Here is a 20,862-nt window from a genome sequence, read left to right as displayed (position 1 = left end):
TCAGAACTGATCTGACTGTCATGACATTTCAGTTCTGTCATACAAGATGATATATATTTTATTTTCTACTGAATTAGTGACTTATATAGCATCACTTCCCATGGCAGACTCACCAACATCAGTCAAGTATTATATGAATATCTAATATTAATAAACTACATGTACTTAAAAACGAAAGTTCTTCAATTCCTAAAATCTTAAAGACTACAACACACATATATATATTTTCTGTTTAGTGATAACATTCAACACAAGCACCTCCACGGCAGCACCTGCTCACAACAATTTGAAGTTCAAATGTGCATACTCTCTTCATCACTAATAAAAATCAGTACAATGTACATCTTATTGAGAATACAATATTGTCACGAATGTTCATTAGATATGCCAAATCATATCATGATCCTATACTAAGTTAAGTAGAAAATGTGTCTATTTACAAAGCTACCATCTTAAACAAAACTTAATTTCAATTAGGCACTTTATTAATTATCCCTAAAATGACTTGAAGAAATCCAAAAAATGCTTGAATGTTGAAGACATCTGAAATCAAATGTTAAAACTTTGGAAAAAGGATCAAAATATTTGTTGGAGCCATAAGGGTTCTTCTGTACTAATTCTGAGAAATTTTTGTAATGAATTTCTTTGAAAATTTGGTTCATTAGTCTTATTGCTGGTATTTTAAACAACTGTATTTATCACACTACCAGGCTTCAAACGTAACAGCATATAATGTATTAATGGGAGGTCTTTTCATATCTAAATAAGTAAACTGTGTATGTGTGTGTGTATGTATATAGTCATGTGTTCGGCTTGACATTTCACAATATATACACTCTCATAATCTCCTGAATTGGATTTCTTCTTTAAGTCTGAAAAATTGCACTTAAAATTCTCAACCAATAAAAAATCATTATTAACACACCTATATATTACACTGACCATTCCAGCATAATTTTTCTATGTTGTACCAACATCTCACATATTTTCAAATGACTGCAATCGAGAGGAAGACAAGTGCTATAAAGACCACTGGATTTTGTTACGTGTGAAAGATACACAAATCATAATTTTACAATACAAAATTTCTGCAACCAAATGTGTTCTTGAATTACAAGTTTAGAATGACAGGAAGACACAAATTTGTATTCCATAAAAGGGGTTTGTACCCTTGCTAGCAGCATACTAGTTAGGCATAAATCTTATTACATAAACACATAGTTTAATATTTTAGAGTAAATTCATAACTGTATTATTTTCATTCATTCCTAAGTACACTGGGTTTTCCTTGACTTAACAGCTGGAAATACCACAAAGAGTTTCTTTTAATATTATGGCCTGTATTCTGAAGACATCAGAAGATATTTGTCTGTACTTTAATCACTTACTGATGATTTGAAGATGTCCAGGGTAATGTAAAATGCAAATGTCAGACACTCACATCCCCACATTACACACTGCATCGCAACCAAGACAAGTTACTGACAGAAATAACAATTTAAGCTGAGAAATTCATTTAAATTATACATCTCTGCAATTATTAAGTCACAAAACTTCAGCTCAAATGTTCCCTTAACATATGTTTAAAAAGTGTAAAAGACTTCTGAGAATTCAAGGTATATACACAGAAGTTGTCTCTTTTCAAACTTGGACATAAAAAGGAAGATAAGCAAAATTTGAAACAAAATTCCCCACATTTATGTACATGGTGGCCAACAATGAAGAACAGGAAGAAAAAAAAAAAGTGAAATATATTTATTCATTAGAAAGTATTGCTTATTTAACATACAAATATATTTCTATATTTAGTAATAATATGACTTTAAGTATGGGAGACTCATGTAACTTTGAATTATGCAGCATTATATCAAAACTATATGATTTAAATTATTCACGATTATGTTACTTTCATCATGACATCAAAGCATTATGTTGAAGTTCACAGCTAATAACCATGCCTCACAGACATGACTTGCTGCTCTCTCTCTCTCTGAATTTCCCAATATTAATGAGAAAATAGTCTGTAATTGTTATCAATAATTTGCAATTTCTAGCTTCAGGGAATATGAATATTCTGAACTTTAGTTACTTATATGAGTAAGTGCTGGTGTGTGAGCGCGCGTGCGTCTGTACGTACATTTACTAACAAGTATCAGTTACTTGTAAGTGAAGTTCAACATAATGAAATAATTTTTCTCAAGGATAATGATATCTGGACGGAATACGCATAATTCTAATCCCATTATTCACAGATGCTGCCACCTGGTGGAAGTGCCACACACTACTCCCTTCAAGTCTTCACCCCACCATTTACATTCATCCTCCGGTGATGTTACAACACTTTATGCACATACACAACAAAACTATTAGTAAATGTTATATAATACACACACAGTTCTATACTATTAAGGACATACCGACAAACAATATTAAACTATTCATACTAATTTCACTGAATTAACCTAGCTAAAATAATATCAATTGCATTATGAATGAAAAAACTTAACTAAGCATGTTTTTAAAAAAAATGAAAGCAAGCATGTTGTTAACATTCATCTGAGAAACACAGTGAGCACACATAACACTGAATACCTCTAAAAGATACATAGAAATAATGGACACTTCCTTGGGCAAGGCATTTTACCTTTTAAGGGTCTGTTTTTTGCTTTGTCCATGATCCTAGTTTTCTATATAAAACCTACTACAACTGTTCACAACTGAGTTCTGTCTTGGTCTTTAAGTGGACAGAATATGAAGAAATTCCTACTCAGTTTGGGCCATGGGTACAGCCTTTATACCCTGGACAGGCCAAACAAATAGGAATTTCTTCACAGTCTGTCCATCTGAGGATGGAGAAAGAACCAATTTCTGAAATAATGCAATAGACTTTATACACAAAGATTATGGACAATATCCAAAACATTACCCTTAAACACTTTGCCTCGCTGTCATCAAATAACTTTAAACTTATGTATTACTGTATATAAGTGTGTGTAAGTGTGCACATTTCATTCATTAAGCAATCACCCCCCCCCCACTCCCCTTCCACAGTAGTTGCCATGATACACAATGGTTACAGGATTAAATGCACATGGTTCTTAAATATTCCATAAAGTAATGATTTCTCTCGTATACATAGCAGAGGTCAACATAACATTAGTACCTAAAGAATTTCAATAAGAGTATACTGAAAGTAAAAAAAAAAAAAGTTTACACATGTAGATGCAGTACACAGTATCACACCTATTCCATATTAGACTGTGTTGTATACAAGACATATATTCTGTATTACATTGCAGTACACAGTATCACATGTATTCCATGTGAATACTACTGTTTAGTTAAAAAAAATAAAGCCACATTTCTGCTGAAGATATTAAATTTCTAAAGGCCTTGATATATGCATGCAAATTCTAGAGCACAAGGCCTGCATATGATGATGCTCTTGTGTATATGAACTGACTATACACTAATCAAAATGCAAATAAAGAAATGTACAATTTCAGTACAAAAGTTGAAACAATGAAAGAATGATTGGGTAAGGAAAATCTGTAAGTCATATCCACAGAGAAACATGTAAATAAGGAAATGGAACTGCTTTCAAGATTCAGTCCATGTCACATTTTGGACAGGATGAGGAAAGATCAAGGTACCACATGTCAACTTGACTAAAATATGAATGAAGAAAACACAAACCTGAAGAGAGGTGTTACATTGATCTCTGCTACTGTAAGAGCTTAATATCTTAGAACATACAGAAGTGCTGTGTTGCTGATTGTGTCTGAAGTTCTGACAGAACCTGCCTCAAGGTTCTGAAGTTGAAAGATCCAAATTCCTGGGCAGGCAGCAGGCGAGCGAACAGGCAGTGAATGAGCGACCCCATCACAGTGCTGCGAGTTAGTCCTATAGTAGTAGTGGTAGTAGTATTTTTTATGGTGAGTATAGATGCTTTGTTTTCTAGCTCCACTGTACGTACGTGCGTGCAGAGATGTTACGGAACACGAGGCGGGCAGGGGGAGCTAGGGGTCCATTGTTAGCACTCGAAGCCTACAAGGCCAGGGCAACCAGGTTAAAGAAGAAAAAGAAAAAACAGAATGTTAGTACTTTTTACAGTCAAAAGTCTGAATTGTTTATGTTTTAATGGTAATCAACCCAAGTGTGTGAATTATAAAAACCGTGGGCTCTTGCTTAGTTTCACTGGTACTATTCTGTATGCCTTGTTATTGAATTAAATATAAATAAAAGGAATTAAATATTTACATGTACCTCATTAGTAACTAAGAGGGGAACAAAATATTAGAATACATTAAATGTATGTGGCAAAATTAAGTCAACAAATCTTTAATTTCCCTCACATAACTCTGTAGAACTAATGAAGATATACGCAGCTCAATGCTTGTTTACTGTACAGTTTGGTATGTTGTACATAATTTAAAAATGGACTACAAAAAATCATGAAAGGCGCTAGATTCCATTACTTAAATGGTTCAAATTAAAGAATGTCTTCATTCTTACGTCAGAAAAATTTCTGCTTCTATAAAGTGACTTTGTAAATTTCTAATGAAGTTACAACTTTTCATTTTAAGTTAAGTTTGAAACAAACTCAGTATGAACTTAAACAGCATAAGAAACCTCTCATATAATGTAACTGGTACTTGGCTTATTTCAAACAAAATACCTGTTCAGTCTTTGGTTATAAACTGTGGAAATTTAAAACGAAAATTTTGCAGAGTTTTGGTTACAAACTCTTTGTAGAAATTATAACTTAATTTCAGGTCTATGCAACATATCCATTCACACACTAAAGCCTCCAGTGTTACAGTTTAAAGAGATAATGCTTTAATTTTGCTAAGAGCAAATCATAATAAACCGTCTAACATTATTCAGAATCTTGTGTGTGGGTGATATGATCTTGGAAAGAAACATAAATATACATTCCAAGAACTAAACAAAACATTTTGTTCTAATTCTAGCTCTGATCAAATCTTCACATCAAGCACTTCATCAGCAGTGAAGCCCAAATTACTTCTATGTTAAAATATGCTTTAGGATCTGAATTTTTTTCTCTTGACAAGAATTGGTGCTGCATTGTTACATTTCAAATTCTTTCTTTTTAAAGAACCATAATTAAATAATATGTACATGATATTACCATTGCATTATCTTCTTTGCAACATTGGCATACTGAAAGGCACAATCCTTCATGATATGAGGCACCAGATATATATGCTACAATAGCTGAGAATGCATTACTAATGTAATGTTATAGGAGAACACATTTCTTATGAATCAGCAAACAGGGAACACCACAAACCTATATAAAGAATTTTCCAATGCTGAACAGTTATTGATATTTAGAGCCTAACATAGTTTCACTGACATTTTGTAACTAAATAGGCCCCAAAATAATGATAAAGCCAATACAGTAATTTCATACTGTAACCACATAAGCCAGAAAATTTGGTAGAAAATAATACATTTTGAATGTCCAAAAATCTTTATATATATATATATCAGAAACTGTAAGCACATCAAGCTAAATTTGTTTAGAAGAATGTATTGCCATTTATAGGTAATGAGATTTTCTACTGCAACTACGTGAAGATATTTAGTTCAATTTCTGCATGTCTATTTTAGTAAAGCCTACAGCAGTCAGTCACTAACTAAAGTCAAACAAAACCTTTAAATTTCAAATTTTCAATGACATGGCATTCTTGAAATCTGTGAAACCAAAAAAAGGTTCACTTTTAAGTTATTTGGAACAGATAACGGGAACATTCTACTACAAACTTCTTTCTCATTCAGTACATTGAGGAACGATTTATAGTATGGAAATATCTGAATATCCTTATCTGTAGTATTCTTCTAAAACAATAAAAAAAGGTATCAGGTAAGTGACCCAATATAAGAATTGCCATGGACCCTAATCCACACTTTAGAGAACCATTTTTAGTACAGAATATTCATTTGCAGGTACATAGATACCTGAATATTGCATCAGGCATTTCTTCTTCTATTTACATTCTGAAGAATCACTGTGGAATATTCACAATAATGAGATAAAGAATGGGTTCTTTAATCTTGACGAGACTGGCATAATAAATAACTAAATAAAATAACCCTTTCATCCTTCAACACTGAACACAGCATGAAAGTTGTTCATATGTATCAGAATTTAATGCCATTCAAAAATATGTTGGAAATGTTAGCAACTAAAGAGGTACATGATCTATAACTTCAAATTTGTAAAAGGTTTTAATTATTTAGTACTAAAAGTAATATTTCTTTATAAGGTTACGAATTTCAAAATTACAGAAGCATACAGAAAAGTAGTTTTTTCTGCCTAGGCCATTATACAATCATTTGTCAAAAATTTTCAGTTTAAAATTCAAAATGTACACACAATTTTTATATGATATGAAGGACACATTTATCTACTGTTACAGATTAAGAGCAAATGATTGTACAATGAGGAACAACATATTAGGCAGCCAGTTTTTATTAACTATAAAAATTAGTAATTGGACCAACAGAGTGCTAATTCTATTTTAGATTCCAAAAGATAAAATGCATGTTATTATAGGCAGAGCTGTGATTGTTTAGAACTGGTTCTATTTAAGAGACAGACTAACTGGCTACCTTTATTAAAAAGCCAAGCAATGAATTATTTAATTTAGCAAAGTAATTACAAACAAACATTAATAATTGGTTTTTTGTTTGCATATTGCCATAAGCAGTTCAAAGTGCTAAATATGAAAATTAAGAGTGCTGTAAGGAAAGAGTGCAAAAAGCGATTTCATGTAGTACTAAAAAAGNGACATGGCATTCTTGAAATCTGTGAAACCAAAAAAAGGTTCACTTTTAAGTTATTTGGAACAGATAACAAGAACATTCTACTACAAACTTCTTTCTCATTCAGTACATTGAGGAACGATTTATAGTATGGAAATATCTGAATATCCTTATCTGTAGTTTTCTTCTAAAACAATAAAAAAAGGTATCAGGTAAGTGACCCAATATAAGAATTGCCATGGACCCTAATCCACACTTTAGAGAACCATTTTTAGTACAGAATATTCATTTGCAGGTACACAGATGCCTGAATATTGCATCAGGCATTTCTTCTTCTATTTACATTCTGAAGAATCACTGTGGAATATTCACAATGAGATAAAGAATGGGTTCTTTAATCTTGACAAGACTGGCATAATAAATAACTAAATAAAATAACCCTTTCATCCTTCAACACTGAACACAGCATGAAAGTTGTTCATATGTATCAGAATTTAATGCCATTCAAAAATATGTTGGAAATATTAGCAACTAAAGAGGTACATGATCAATAACTTCAAATTTGTAAAAGGTTTTAATTATTTAGTACTAAAAGTAATATTTCTTTATAAGGTTACGAATTTCAAAATTACAGAAGCATACAGAAAAGTAGTTTTTTCTGCCTAGGCCATTATACAATCATTTGTCAAAAATTTTCAGTTTAAAATTCAAAATGTACACACAATTTTTATATGATATGAAGGACACATTTATCTACTGTTACAGATTAAGAGCAAATGATTGTACAATGAGGAACAACATATTAGGCAGCCAGTTTTTATTAACTATAAAAATTAGTAATTGGACCAACAGAGTGCTAATTCTATTTTAGATTCCAAAAGATAAAATGCATGTTATTATAGGCAGAGCTGTGATTGTTTAGAACTGGTTCTATTTAAGAGACAGACTAACTGGCTACCTTTATTAAAAAGCCAAGCAATGAATTATTTAATTTAGCAAAGTAATTACAAACAAACATTAATAATTGGTTTTTTGTTTGCATATTGCCATAAGCAGTTCAAAGTGCTAAATATGAAAATTAAGAGTGCTGTAAGGAAAGAGTGCAAAAAGCGATTTCATGTAGTACTAAAAAAGTAATGGCAATAATTCATTGCAGTGACTTTAGAACACCCACTGGCAAAATTAGTGGTAGTAAAGCAACGTTGAGATAAACACATTAGATGTGCTGCACAAGAGACTGTTGAGTCAATATGCTAGTCAGGTATTTCAACATTTCATATTACAGGGAGGAAAAAAAAGTACATATATATCAACTAGACACCACACCCATTTGAAAGAACTTATTTTATTATTATATTATTTTCTGAGGATGAAAATCTGAATACGAAATATGACAAAAGAAATGACAATCCTTTACTGAAATGAATCAGTGTTAAATGCTCACTAGGAATTATAAGGACAGGTATTCAAAGCCCTTTAATTATACCTTTACCTATCCCCTTTCAGACAGCAAAGAAATTTAGGCAACAAAAATACAGATGTAATAGTGTTGGATTTCAGGTTCTCTATGAAGAGCAGGTCATCTGGCATTTAATGCCATGTAGTTTGTTCAGAGATAATTTGATGGTTTGGACAAACATACTGCTTCCATCTTCAGGGTTAATAAGTGAACAAAGCAAGAAATCAGCAGAAGGTGTCATGCTGAGCTGGGCTCAGTTGACTTACTTTTTGGCCCTGAAGATGGAGGTGATATGTTCCCCCAAAACATTGAACTCTCTCTGAACTACAGCATTTCAACCTAGAAGACTGTACTTTTCAGGTGCAATTACGCTCAGGATAAAATTTGTAACATCCACTTTTTTGCCTCAAAATGTGTAAATGAAATTCTAAATAGAATTATTGGGATAGCTCTATCTTCATATTATTAGTTAATACGGAAAACTTGACCAAAACACGAAACAGATCAAGTCCTCAAAATAACACCTTACGTGATGTTACACTCTGTAACACTTTCCAACATTTTTAATATCATCCACACGGACTTAAATAAAAACTCTCCCAGTACAGTTTGAGCATCAACAAATTTATTTTCTAGTTGATGCACTTCAGCCCAATAAAAAATTCACATTCCCATGGCAGAGTAAGGAGGTAATCAAGTGTGCTTATTTGATATTTTGATTTTTTTTTTTTATTTACAAATTCTAACTCTTTTCATTATACTCTCTTCTGGTTTAAGAACCCTACCACATATTATTCATGTTATTTTTCAAAACCACGATAATTAAAACAGTAATATACAGAACAGATTTGATGCTGTCAAGCACATGAACATTAAGATTTTGGCCTTCTGGGATGTGACGCCCTGTAGTCTGATGGCTCAACAATGTTTCAGAGTAGCATACTGCTTGCATCTTCAAGGATGAAGAGATGTAGGGAGCAAGCCAGTTCTTCTGAAACATCAGTAACTGTCCAACCGACCAGACACTGTCACATCCCAGAAAACAGGAGTCTTAATTACATAAACCTAAGGCTAAGTTTTCAGTATAATGAAAAGAAAATCTAACGGACCTCCAATGAAAATATAAAATATCTATGTCATAAAATTACTACTGTGTAAATGAGCAATTTATCATGACACTACTGAAAATGTTCTGGGAAGATCATGATGGCAGGCTGAAAATGTATACAAAATTAAAACAGAAATCTATAATGTAGATGTGAATTTTAGAACAAGAAAAGAATATGCGGAAAAAAAAATTCTTGTTAACACTAAGAGCAATTTACCACGACAGCATTCTCCTATAACCATTAATGGTTGGATGACGTTCATTTGTTCTCTCAAATGGGTGACAGTTTGGGAAACATAACAGTGACAGAAATCACATACACTATCTGCAAAAACCTTCTGAGAAAGTTGGGTTCAAGTAAAAGGCAACTGGTCACTCAGACACAACCCCCTGCAGTCGACAAGACAAGAATTTCTCCCAGAACACTACACTAACTACAAAATACATACACCATCAATAGTCCCATACAAGCCCCAAAGTGCAGTTTGATTAATAAAAGTTATTATTATTATTACCATTATTATTATTAATTATACACAGACAATCATCACATTCAACCCAAAATGATTACATTATAATAACAATAGGAGCATGTGGAATCCAATCCCTGTGCAGGAATCTTATAGAACTTACACAAGTTGTTTGGTACATGAAAGTCAGGCATTTAAAAAGCAATTAATACAAGATGGTTGCCCGTTCGTTAGTGTCAACTTGGCCTTGTGGAGAGACTGTTTCTTTTAGTTAGTGCAAGAATAGGGAAGGTATAAAAGTTCTTAAAGTGTGTGTATCGTAAATTTGCATTTACAAAACAAAACAAAAAGGGTTAGTTTCCCCAGCCACGGGTCCAAGCAGTGCTCTCGGAACTCGAGGAGGGAACCGTGTGGAGCTAAAATGGTTAGGCTACTTGAGTTATCTGGTACTGTGCACAGCACGTTCGTAACTAATTTGGGTAACTCTAGATACAATTAGAGTCTAGAGACTAGTTAAAATTGAAAAATAAACAAAAATGAAAACTTGATGAAAAAAATAGTTTCACATGCATATGACCCATCAGTAAACATATAACAATGGATCAATACTTGTGAACCATGCTTCAAAATCTAGATTGAAGTTGTAGATCTAGTTATACGAAAAGTGAAGACATTTAGGATTAATCTTGTTGCTGTCACACAGACAAACTGAAAAAACATGTTTTAATGATTAGTTTAGATGTGTTCGAGGACCTCTAAGGGTATGGGTTTATGCAAGCAATGCAGCACTTGTTTCAAAGGCAAAGTTCAGTGAACAGGGATTCTTCTGCTCCCAAATGCTTTAGAAACATGACATGCTGCACTCCTTCCCACAAACTCATATCCCAAGTGGCAAGCATAGGGAATGATAAGAACGGATATTCTCGACAGATAATAAAAATTTGTGTGTTTGTTTCTTCTTTACTGATATTTTATTTTATTTTCTGATTGGAGTTTTGCACCAAGTATATACATATCCAATAAAAAAAATTTCATTTATAGTGGTTCCACGGGCACAAGTTGCCTACGTCAACAAAATACAGAACAGTTTATATACTGGAAAGAATATACAGAATAATATAAATAATATATTAAGACGCTTTTCACCCCCCTTCAAGGGAGGATACCATGTTCGTACAAAATTATGACATTCACATTTTATGCTCCTTTTCGAAAATATACAAATAAGTGATCTGAGGAAAGAAGGACATGTGTGTGACCTCATCAGGCCAACTTGTGAACTTCCCCTCATATCAAACATCCATCATTCAGTTACTCTATGGAAATAAAATATCACAACCATACAACAGAAAAAAAATACTATATCAAAATGCTAAAACAGTAATCACTGGAAGAAAAATGTAAAATATATGAAGTAAATATTTCATGAATGGGGGGAGGTAAATAAAAAAACCTTTTAAAAAGTACAAAAAATAATACAATTGGTGTCCATTTTATGATCTTCTAATATAGTCATAAATATATGTAAACCTACAGGGTACAATAATTCTTTTTACATCCAAGAATAATCAGTATGCTTTCAGTTACTGCAATGATTGAGCATAAACATGCCTACTCTTCTGTAACCACTAGTAAAAGTTACTTTTAGATCTGGTATTAAAACTAATTCATGATGTGAAAAAAAAATCCTAAGAGAGTCTTCCCATCTAACTTCTGATTGCACAGACCAGCTTTGGGCAATAATAAAAAAGTACTGTAAAAAATAATGCACTCAAGACTAGTTATAGCAATAAATCACATGGACTGTGATTGATCATTTAAAAAATAAATACTTCTCTATACTCTCAATTATCATTCTACTTTGCTACGGTAACCAAACATCTGAAACAGCATATAATTGGTTACATATATATGTAATGTTTACAACAGCAATATTTTAACTTAAAACATTCGTAGAGAATTGTAATAGCAATTATGTCCTTCTTTCCTCTATGCATATTTCAACAAGTATAAGTAAGAGTAAAGTCCACACAATTTGCTTACAGTTCTTGGTAACCCAAAAGTGTAACTTTCTTTCTCGCTTTCTAAGTTTTCAGAGTTTATCATCTTGGGTTGTGACATCATTTAGTCTTGTGTGTGGATACCAGCACTTCAGAGGAATATGGTGACTTCATCTTCAGGGTTTTCCATGAAGATGGGGGCAGCCATGTTTCCCTGAGACTCTCATATCCATGCACATGGTTACAGTGTCACAAGCCAAAAGATAACAATCAGAAATTTTTCTTTCTAAAGTAGCAATGTTCTTTGCAACATTTCACACTTAAAATTCACCATACTATGTCATCACATAACAGCAGCTTCCAAAGCAGAGGAGAGAAAAGATGAGAAATAAGAACTGAAGTCAATCACACAGACTTTATCCTACTGCAACGTAACACCCACAACAAATACACAATCAAGAAGTATAGAGGTACCGAATGAATAACAATGGAAACTAACCTTGCCACACGGGCACAGATTTTTCATGAAAGGGCCCCAGACCTTTGATACGGATGTTCCCGTAACTGACCCAAGTGCCTCCGTTTAGCTGCTGCACCTGGATACACAGGCACAGAAAAACAAATTGTTTTAAAGCACATGACTCCAGTGATTTTCCTACAGCAGAGTCACATCATGTCTCAGGCTCAGACTTGCATCTAGTTCCAATTAAGTAACACACACGAATCTCCTTTACATTATCATTCTGGGTTCTTGTAGATCAACACAACAGCTTTATATATCATGCATTGCTATGGTTCATACAAGACTATACACAATCTACCTGATGAGGGTATCAATCTTTGTGGGAAAACAGAATATTAAAAGGGTTAATTAAGAATATGGAGTGAAGTGAACTAAATATACAAATTAGTATTATAATTACTTCATATTTCTATAGGATGAAGCTATAGCAACGGTGGACTAACATATAAGGTGCACATTACTTGCAAAGCACAAACAGGAATATATGCAACTATAAAAACTATAATGTATATAGTTGCTGGGAATTTGTTAAAAATCTTAATGCTGATACTATTAAAAAAGAAATTACTTCATAAATTACAAGGGAAACAGTCACTGCTATATATATCTTCAACTTGTAAATGCCTTGAAGAGAAATTATTTGCATTCAAGTTCCTCCCCGTTTAAAAGCTACAGTCTTAGTAATGTGTTAACCATGTTAGCAAAAAGCCAATATAAAGTTTCAAATGCATTGTTCACTGGATCACGGAAAGGTTCCCGAAAACACTGGACAGAATGAAGAGTACACAGAATTATTGGCTTCTAGGCTTTCCAGCTTTCCTAGTCACCTTGGCAGACTCATTTCTCAACCTCTGCCTCTTGATACGTGCATAAAATCCTGAAACACTGATCTACANAGAGAGAGAGAGAAAAGAGCAGACTCTTCATGTTAGCAGCTAAACTGAAGCTTCACGATGGCTTCAGCTTTCAGAATAAATTTTGACCTAGAATTTTCTTGCAAGATAAAATAACTAAGAACTAGAAATGACTGCTACAAGAGGGCTGTAACTGCACCTGAAACATGTTACATATATACAAAGGCAGTGCACAAATTACACTTTCACATACTATGAAAATGCAAGCACAGGGCCCTCATGACAATGTAAGACACGGGATGTATAACTCTAGTAGTGACATACAGTGTACCATAACTAAACAGGAAAGAGTTCCTGGGCCACATAATAGACATGCCCTCCAAGCAAGATAGGGACATCAAGAGAGGCTGATTTCTGAATTGTGTGTTAAATGGCAGTGCTGTTGATTGCAAGGTGTCTGCTGAAGATAAAAAAAAGTTTTGCACTGTAAATACAGCCATCATAGCAACTCAATAAAATATAAAATAATGCATTTACATATCTACNTTGCACAATTCTGGAATTCACTATTTCTTCCAGTTTTTTTTTTTAATTTAGAAGTTTGTTAAGTATCAATTTCTTTATGTTTCAGTATTGGTCACATTCTTTTGATATAACCGTGCCCTAAGGAGCTACAATGCAAGATCAGTATTCACTGTTACAAACAAACAAACAAATGGAGTAGTAGGATAAAACTGCAAAGATATGCAATGTTATGTGAATAAAATATACTGTTAGACCCTGGGCCTTTAACAAGGGTTTCATTTCTGATCCCACACTCAAAAGAGCAACAACATTTTGTTCTATGCAGAGTATGAACTTCAAGGTTGTAAGGATATATAGGTTGACAGAAGTCAACCGATGTTTTGGAAGAAAATATCATGTTCCTTTTCAGTGTGAACAGAAAGCCAAGCAAGAACCTACAGCTCTGTTTGCAGCCTTCTTCTTGGTAATTTACTCTGATGGACTTTTATTTTTATTTAATATTACTTTTGGTGGAATAAAGTTTAATAAACAGCAATGCCATTTTTTTTTTAAATAAGCAATGTAAAACTCCTCTGTTTGCATTCAATCATTCTATGTTCCTTGTTTCAAAATAATTAAATTTGTCTACATTTTTACAAATTATAATTGTTGCTCTAAGCAATGGATTTCATCCTCAAAAAATAAAAACTCACTAAATAAGAAAAATAAGAGCACCTTAATATGGGTAAAAAAAACTTTCTTATGGCACTATTGTCATATTACTGTGTTGAACAATTCAATGGTATTCAGCTCACAGATAATACTAAATGTTTACCACATCAGAGAGGCCACACATCCTCAAGACACATGATGTCATGATATGTCACGCCTTGTTATGTCATACCACAGCTTGTAATCCACAACATGTTTGGCATGTCAAATCCTATTAGAATTCTGACAACTCAAAATACCATTAGGAAATCTGCTTGTTGCTGCACAATTAACTATATAACACCATTTTGGCTACCACTCACTCACACAACCAAACATTCTGTTTATTAATATGGTATTAATATTATTAATTAATATTAATGTGAAGACAGCAGTATCAATAGCTGTTTTATCTTTAACTTTATGGGTAAAGTAATTACCAAATTATGGATTATTAAGATGGGAAATTAATAAAAGACTGCAATAGATCATTCTTTCAGACAAATGTTTGGTCCCTCAAGCTTGTTGTTATTAAGATGTCAGGCACTCAGTCTCGTAAAATTCACAAGGGGTTTGTTACTGTGTTTTACTGCAGACATTAAAGGAGGGCACTATGACTGTGGTTTCCACTCTCGTGTTTCCTAAACAGATTACCCATGTTATGTGTTAATTCTGTTAAAAAAAAATGAAATCATAATATAAATAAACAGAAATTGTTTACCCATCACCAATATTTGATTTTTATACAACTTTAATTGTATTTCTTTAAAATGGGCTCTACAGTAGCTACTAATACTTCCAATGCCATAAATACTTTAACACCCATCACCATTCTGAAAGTCTTCATTGTAATACTTGTACAATAAAAAAGTTATATAGAAAAATCTTAATAAAAACATTATCACATACATTCAACTTTCATACAGAAAAACATTCAAAACCTACGAACTTATCACACCAAGAGAGCGCACATTTACTATATAAGACATACACCAATCATACAATATATAAAAAATTCCTTCACTAAATGAAAACAAAACATCACTTATCCTAAGTCTTAACTTGGATGATTCTCCTATATATCACTAACACTTTTCTAAGATTTATATAAATATTTATACTGTATATAGAAACATGAACTTATCATTAATGTTTATGTTCTTCTTTACGGTTACCTGCACTGTCAAATATTTAAAACAAATCATCACACTGGAACAATCCTGCATGATCAAAGTTCTCACATGAATATTATTACACTTCCCAATATTGCATGAGCAAATATTATTGAATATCTACAGTATGCTTCTCTGCTGAATTTCATGCAAATGAAACATAACTTCCAAAACACTTATCAGGCTATCTAATTGAAGCACAACGAAAAATTATAATGCTATTCAGGTATGTCTTGAAAACTTCAAATAATATGGCTCAAAGACATATAATTAATTCCATCAATAATCAGTTTCAAATCATTAAGACGAACGATTATATGGCTGGTATCATTTCACTTTTCTTAAGCCATACTTTAGATAATGATGATGATTACATAATCTTTGATACTTTTGTTATTAGTTTCAATGTATGAGAAATGTATGTTATAAACAGATGCTTTGTTTCCCTCACAGAAAATAAAATAAACATACATCTATCAGTAAAACTGGCAACATACTTAAAATATTCTCACGGATTACTGTCTTCTGGGATGTGACGCAGTACAATTTGGCAATTATTTACCAAACAACACAGTATCACTTTCCAGCAAACAATAATCTAATGGTGAATATGAGGTTCTCACAGTGGCGTTTGAATGGTATGATCTTCTGTGTTGTAATGCTGTGTAGTTTGGAAAAGGCTTCTTCCAAAATACATGGTGTACAGGCCAGAAGACTGCATTCTCAGTAGTCTCCATGAGAACATAAAATCTCAAATTCTCTTCTGCTGTTTCCTTTCTGCTGGGTGTGGATGAAAATTCTAAAGTCGTTCACTTATTATGTCTTTGAGCATTTTATTTGGAAGTATCTTACACATTTTATAAAAGGCATTTGATTAAACATGCAACAACTTGATATGCAGCGGATTTATGCTTGTACAACTTTTAAAACAATCCAAACATTAGAAACACCTGCCAAGCAATAATTGGGGAGCATAACAACAGAAATCTCGATATTGTTGTTCATTGTTCAATCTGGCAGACAGCAGACCTTGGTGGGGCTGCTTCTTCGTGCCATGCATTTACAAGCATGGGCTACCGTTGGTCAGGCCATCGCGCATGCAACCAGTGGTTCACACCCCAACCGTGACCCACCGCTGCTCTGGAATGACCAACGGAGATCTTGACACACGTCCGTACAACTTCTAACCACACCCTTAAACTTCTGCTTACAGAAGCTGTGCTCACATTAGAGAGTATTTAAGTACATGTGATGTTCAAATACCACTTTTAATAGAGAAGTTGAATTATGTCAGGCAAACAGAAGCACATTAATGGCATAGGCAAAAATACTGACTGAATCATTTCAGCGAATTCAGTAAACATAAACACCGGACTAGAAGATGACTACATAGAAGCAAAGAATAACTGACCAAACACATTTCAATAAGCATTTTAAATTTAAAAACAAATAATTAATCTGTACATTGTACACCTTGACTAAATTTGTTAAAGATTGGTTTCATCCCACCATGCCACAACTGGGCAAAACCACTGAGTCAGTGCATACCCTGCCATAACCCTTTAACATCCTCAATATACAACTGTGAAGCACAAGAAGTTATTTGTATTCTGTCACACTCAGGCTTATGAATCCCACAACAGACAAACAGAAGCAGAGTTGTCCCTGTTCTTAATTAATACAGCACTATGCCATGAAGAATCACAAGAGAATGGAGGCATAGCTCCACCATTCTTGATTTGGGATCTAAGGAGAGGTGTGGTCAGCTTTACATACCAGGTGCCTTAGCGCCAGTACCCACTGAACAGGAGGTTGGGTGAATCTCAGAGCCAGTTTGGATGCTGGGCAGTAGAGAAAGAAATGTTGCCCCTGCTTGCCCATTGCTATGCCAAATGAGAGATCCTGGCTCATAAGGAGAAGGATAATGATAAAAAGAAAAATTGAGATGACAAATAATTTAATTGTGCCACTTGTGTCCATATTTTTGTTGTTTTGGAAACCATGGCTCCTATGATTAACCCCATTCCTGACTGCTTGTTTACCAAAGGGATAAAAACGAGGCATGTGCAAGAATGATTCTTCCAGTTTGAGATACAATCAAGACAAGAATTTTGAGGGGGGGGGATACATGATAACTGAGACAACATTTTTCTTTACTAGATCAAATTCTTCATTGTAATCCCAATTTATTACACCAGCCACTTAAAGTGTCCTAACCACTTGTGATATCAGATCCATTAATGATGAAACATCTTATAAATGTATTCAAGGAAAATTTAATACTGCGGCTTATCTTATTTCACCACAGGTAGAAAGAGTGGGAGCAAGAAAGGAGAGATTCTGTTGACAAGTTGATTCATGCTAGGGTTTCCAGCCATAAAGTTTCTGATGGGCTGGGCTGCCTGTGCTCTGCTGCACAAAGGGAAAGCAGTTATGCTATATTTTCAAAGTTTCAGACTGAAAAATTGATGTCTGAATCTGGAGCGAGATTTCTCACATGCTAAATCTCAAAATTCAAAACTTGGGCGCATGCTCAATAGAACACTGTTCATGGCATCCAGTCAAGTTGGTTGTTCTTCTTCCATTCAGGCATTCACTAAATTTACTTTGTTCATAATTTCTTCATGAATGTGATTTTGACAGAGCCTTTACAGAAAGGATGTTCAAAGGGAAATGTTACAATGTTGATGACATTTCTGCTAGCACTCGCCTTTAGGTTCAGACATGCATATTTTGAAAATATTACAATCAGCATTTCGCCTATATCAAACATGTGCTTCTGAAAGAGCATTATAAAATTATTTTAAGAAACTGTGAGGCCATTCTTGCCAACAAAATTATTACAATGAGGTCTGGTACCAAAGCACAAACTAAATATCTGCAAAATGTCAAAATATGACAGTGATATTTTATTCTGAATACTATATGACAAAATTAGTAAATGAATTAAAAAAAAAAGATAAGGCCTTTTATTCTGCTGACTAGTAACATTCAAACAAAGTATACCTTGAACACAAATTCAATTATTTACTTTAACCAATTAAACAGAGCAGAGTCCTTTATCAGAAGCTTACAGCTGCTCAGCTAGTCGAGAAATTAGCAGCATTTTATGGGATCTGAAGATTCATTATCATTCACAACAGATTGCCACTGGTTCCTGTCCTGAGCCACAATCTCCTGTCCTATTTCTTCAAGATCAGTTTGACAAAATTCTCCCATCTATAGCCTAGGGTTTCTCAGTGGCCTACATCCTTCAGGTTTTCCTATTTCTCTTCTCTCCCATGCACAGTAAATGCCATGGCCATCTCTTCCTTCATCTTCCTAGTAATTTTCTTTAGCATCCCAATTCTTTCTGCCTTGTACATTCCTCGGCACCACGCTCTCAAACATAATTCAATTAACAGATCTGTCTAATCTGGTAAATGTATTTCCTTTACGGCCACTACATCCCCATTTGTTAGCCCAAATGTACTATTCAGTACGTATCTTAAACAAGGGAATATTTACTACTGTGTTAGTCAATGTAACAAACCGAGAGAAATTGAGAATGACTTAAAATTTTGAGAGCCAGAGTATAGAGAAATTTCTATTTGCATCTACAACTCTCAACACTAAAAATACCCACTCTTGTGCTTCTGGTACCAGACTCCAGTTGTCATGTGCTTTGCGGCAAAAATTTTGGCCATCATTCTATAATAACATGAACTTGACATAATCCTTAAAAAACAAAACCTGCTATAAATAAAAGGAGATTAAACGACCTGGTGGATATCTGCATATACTATCTCATGTTTCATTTCATACTGCCTTTATCACTATAAACTGGGAACAATACCATTAAAATTTGCAGATCTCAGTCACTGTGAATACTTGAAATGATACTATAGTCAAGAAAGACATCACACTTCAGCCACTCACTTATAATATGATAAATGCAATAAATGTCTGAGGAGGACGGGATTTACATCAGAGAAACTATACAGATGTATAAATATCATATTAAGGGAGTGTTAATAAATCTCAGTTACTACTCTTGGAGCAATATTTGAATTAATTTACTGTTCATGTGAAAGTGTACTGGGAACCTATGAGTCATACACTGTGCAATGTTCTTGGAACGTGAATGTACCACATATCATAGGCAATTATTTCAAAATGGCCTCACTTTGATGGCTGCACTAACAGTGAAAAGTAACGATCATGAATAACTGCTACTACCATGTACTGCCCACTCACCACAGAGTCTGTTGGCTGAGGAAAGAATCAACATGAAGTAATATTGGTACAAAACCCACTAGTTCCATAAAATCTGGCTAAAAATGCAGTAAATCTTTCATATAATGAATGAGATAAAGACATCTATATACTATGCAAATATAAAATAAAAAAATATACTGCAAACACCAGTTCTTGCTGATATCTGAATCACACCTAATGATATTCTACAATTACATAAGCTTACAAGTTGATTCCTTCAGCGTTGGGGTGCTGCACAGACAGCTAAAATTTGAGTACCTGGTCTCAACACAAGGCAAGGGGGCAGAAGCTGGTGCTGAATTCACCAACATATAGGTGGCTAAACATTTCACATGGCAACACGTAAAGCTTGAACCTAAAGTCAACGCTGCTTCTCCACAAGCACAGGGGAGAGAGATATGGCAAGAACTTTTGCCAACATGCAAACGTACGAGTGGTTCGATGTGACGAGTAAAGCTTAGGCCTAAGACTATAAAGGTTTTCTCCACCGCCAGGGATATGGGGGAGAGGGGGAGTCAATGTCAACGTGCAAACAACCCACCCGAGTGTTCTGCTGTGGCATAATCTGTAAGAAGAGGAGATGCTGCCAGCGCTGCGTAGTTGGCATAATCAGCATATGGTGTGTAAATTAGACCATGAGGATCATGGGGCGACAGAAGTGGCCCTTGGTGACCTGACCCATTCAGAAGGGAAGCCGCTGTTGTGGGAACCGGGAGCCTTGGGGACAAGATCAGTGGTGCACCCAGTGGTGTTGCTGGATTACGTATGGGTGTTGCCAAGCCTGGCATCCCTGGAGACAACAGTCGCTGTGTCTCTGCTGCAGCTGCTGTGAGCCGTCGCCATTCTTCATCACAAGCTGAAACAGTCAGCACAATGAAAGTCACGTTCTATGACAAACAGATTCAAATTACTTCCACTTACTGATGTGATAAAGGGTAATTCATTTCAGGATCGCAGTAACACTCTTCTGCCTCCCTCCCTACCTACCCGAATGACAAGCAAAATAAGTAGA

At 34.2% G+C, this 20,862-nt stretch overlaps 1 protein-coding gene across 2 annotated transcripts in view; it reads right to left on the bottom strand.

Moving 5' to 3' along the window:
* Positions 1 to 13,772: 13,772 nt before the first annotated feature.
* The window catches only part of LOC111873711 (protein held out wings), a 308,182-nt gene continuing 301,092 nt past the window's right edge, over positions 13,773 to 20,862 (bottom strand). The window contains exons 6-7 of one of the 2 annotated variants that reach the window (XM_023868645.2): positions 20,392 to 20,706; positions 13,773 to 16,733 (exon numbers count right to left, since the gene is read on the bottom strand). In XM_023868645.2, coding sequence (XP_023724413.1) covers positions 16,705 to 16,733; positions 20,392 to 20,706 — 344 coding nt within the window. In that variant the 3' untranslated portion in view covers positions 13,773 to 16,704. The remainder of the gene's footprint in view (positions 16,734 to 20,391; positions 20,707 to 20,862) is intronic. The other variant, XM_023868644.2, reaches the window with a different exon arrangement.

Source organism: Cryptotermes secundus, unplaced genomic scaffold (genome assembly GCF_002891405.2).
Source record: "Cryptotermes secundus unplaced genomic scaffold, Csec_1.0 scaffold31, whole genome shotgun sequence".
NCBI lineage: Eukaryota > Metazoa > Arthropoda > Insecta > Blattodea > Kalotermitidae > Cryptotermes > Cryptotermes secundus.
This window is presented reverse-complemented; position numbering and strand designations above follow the sequence as displayed.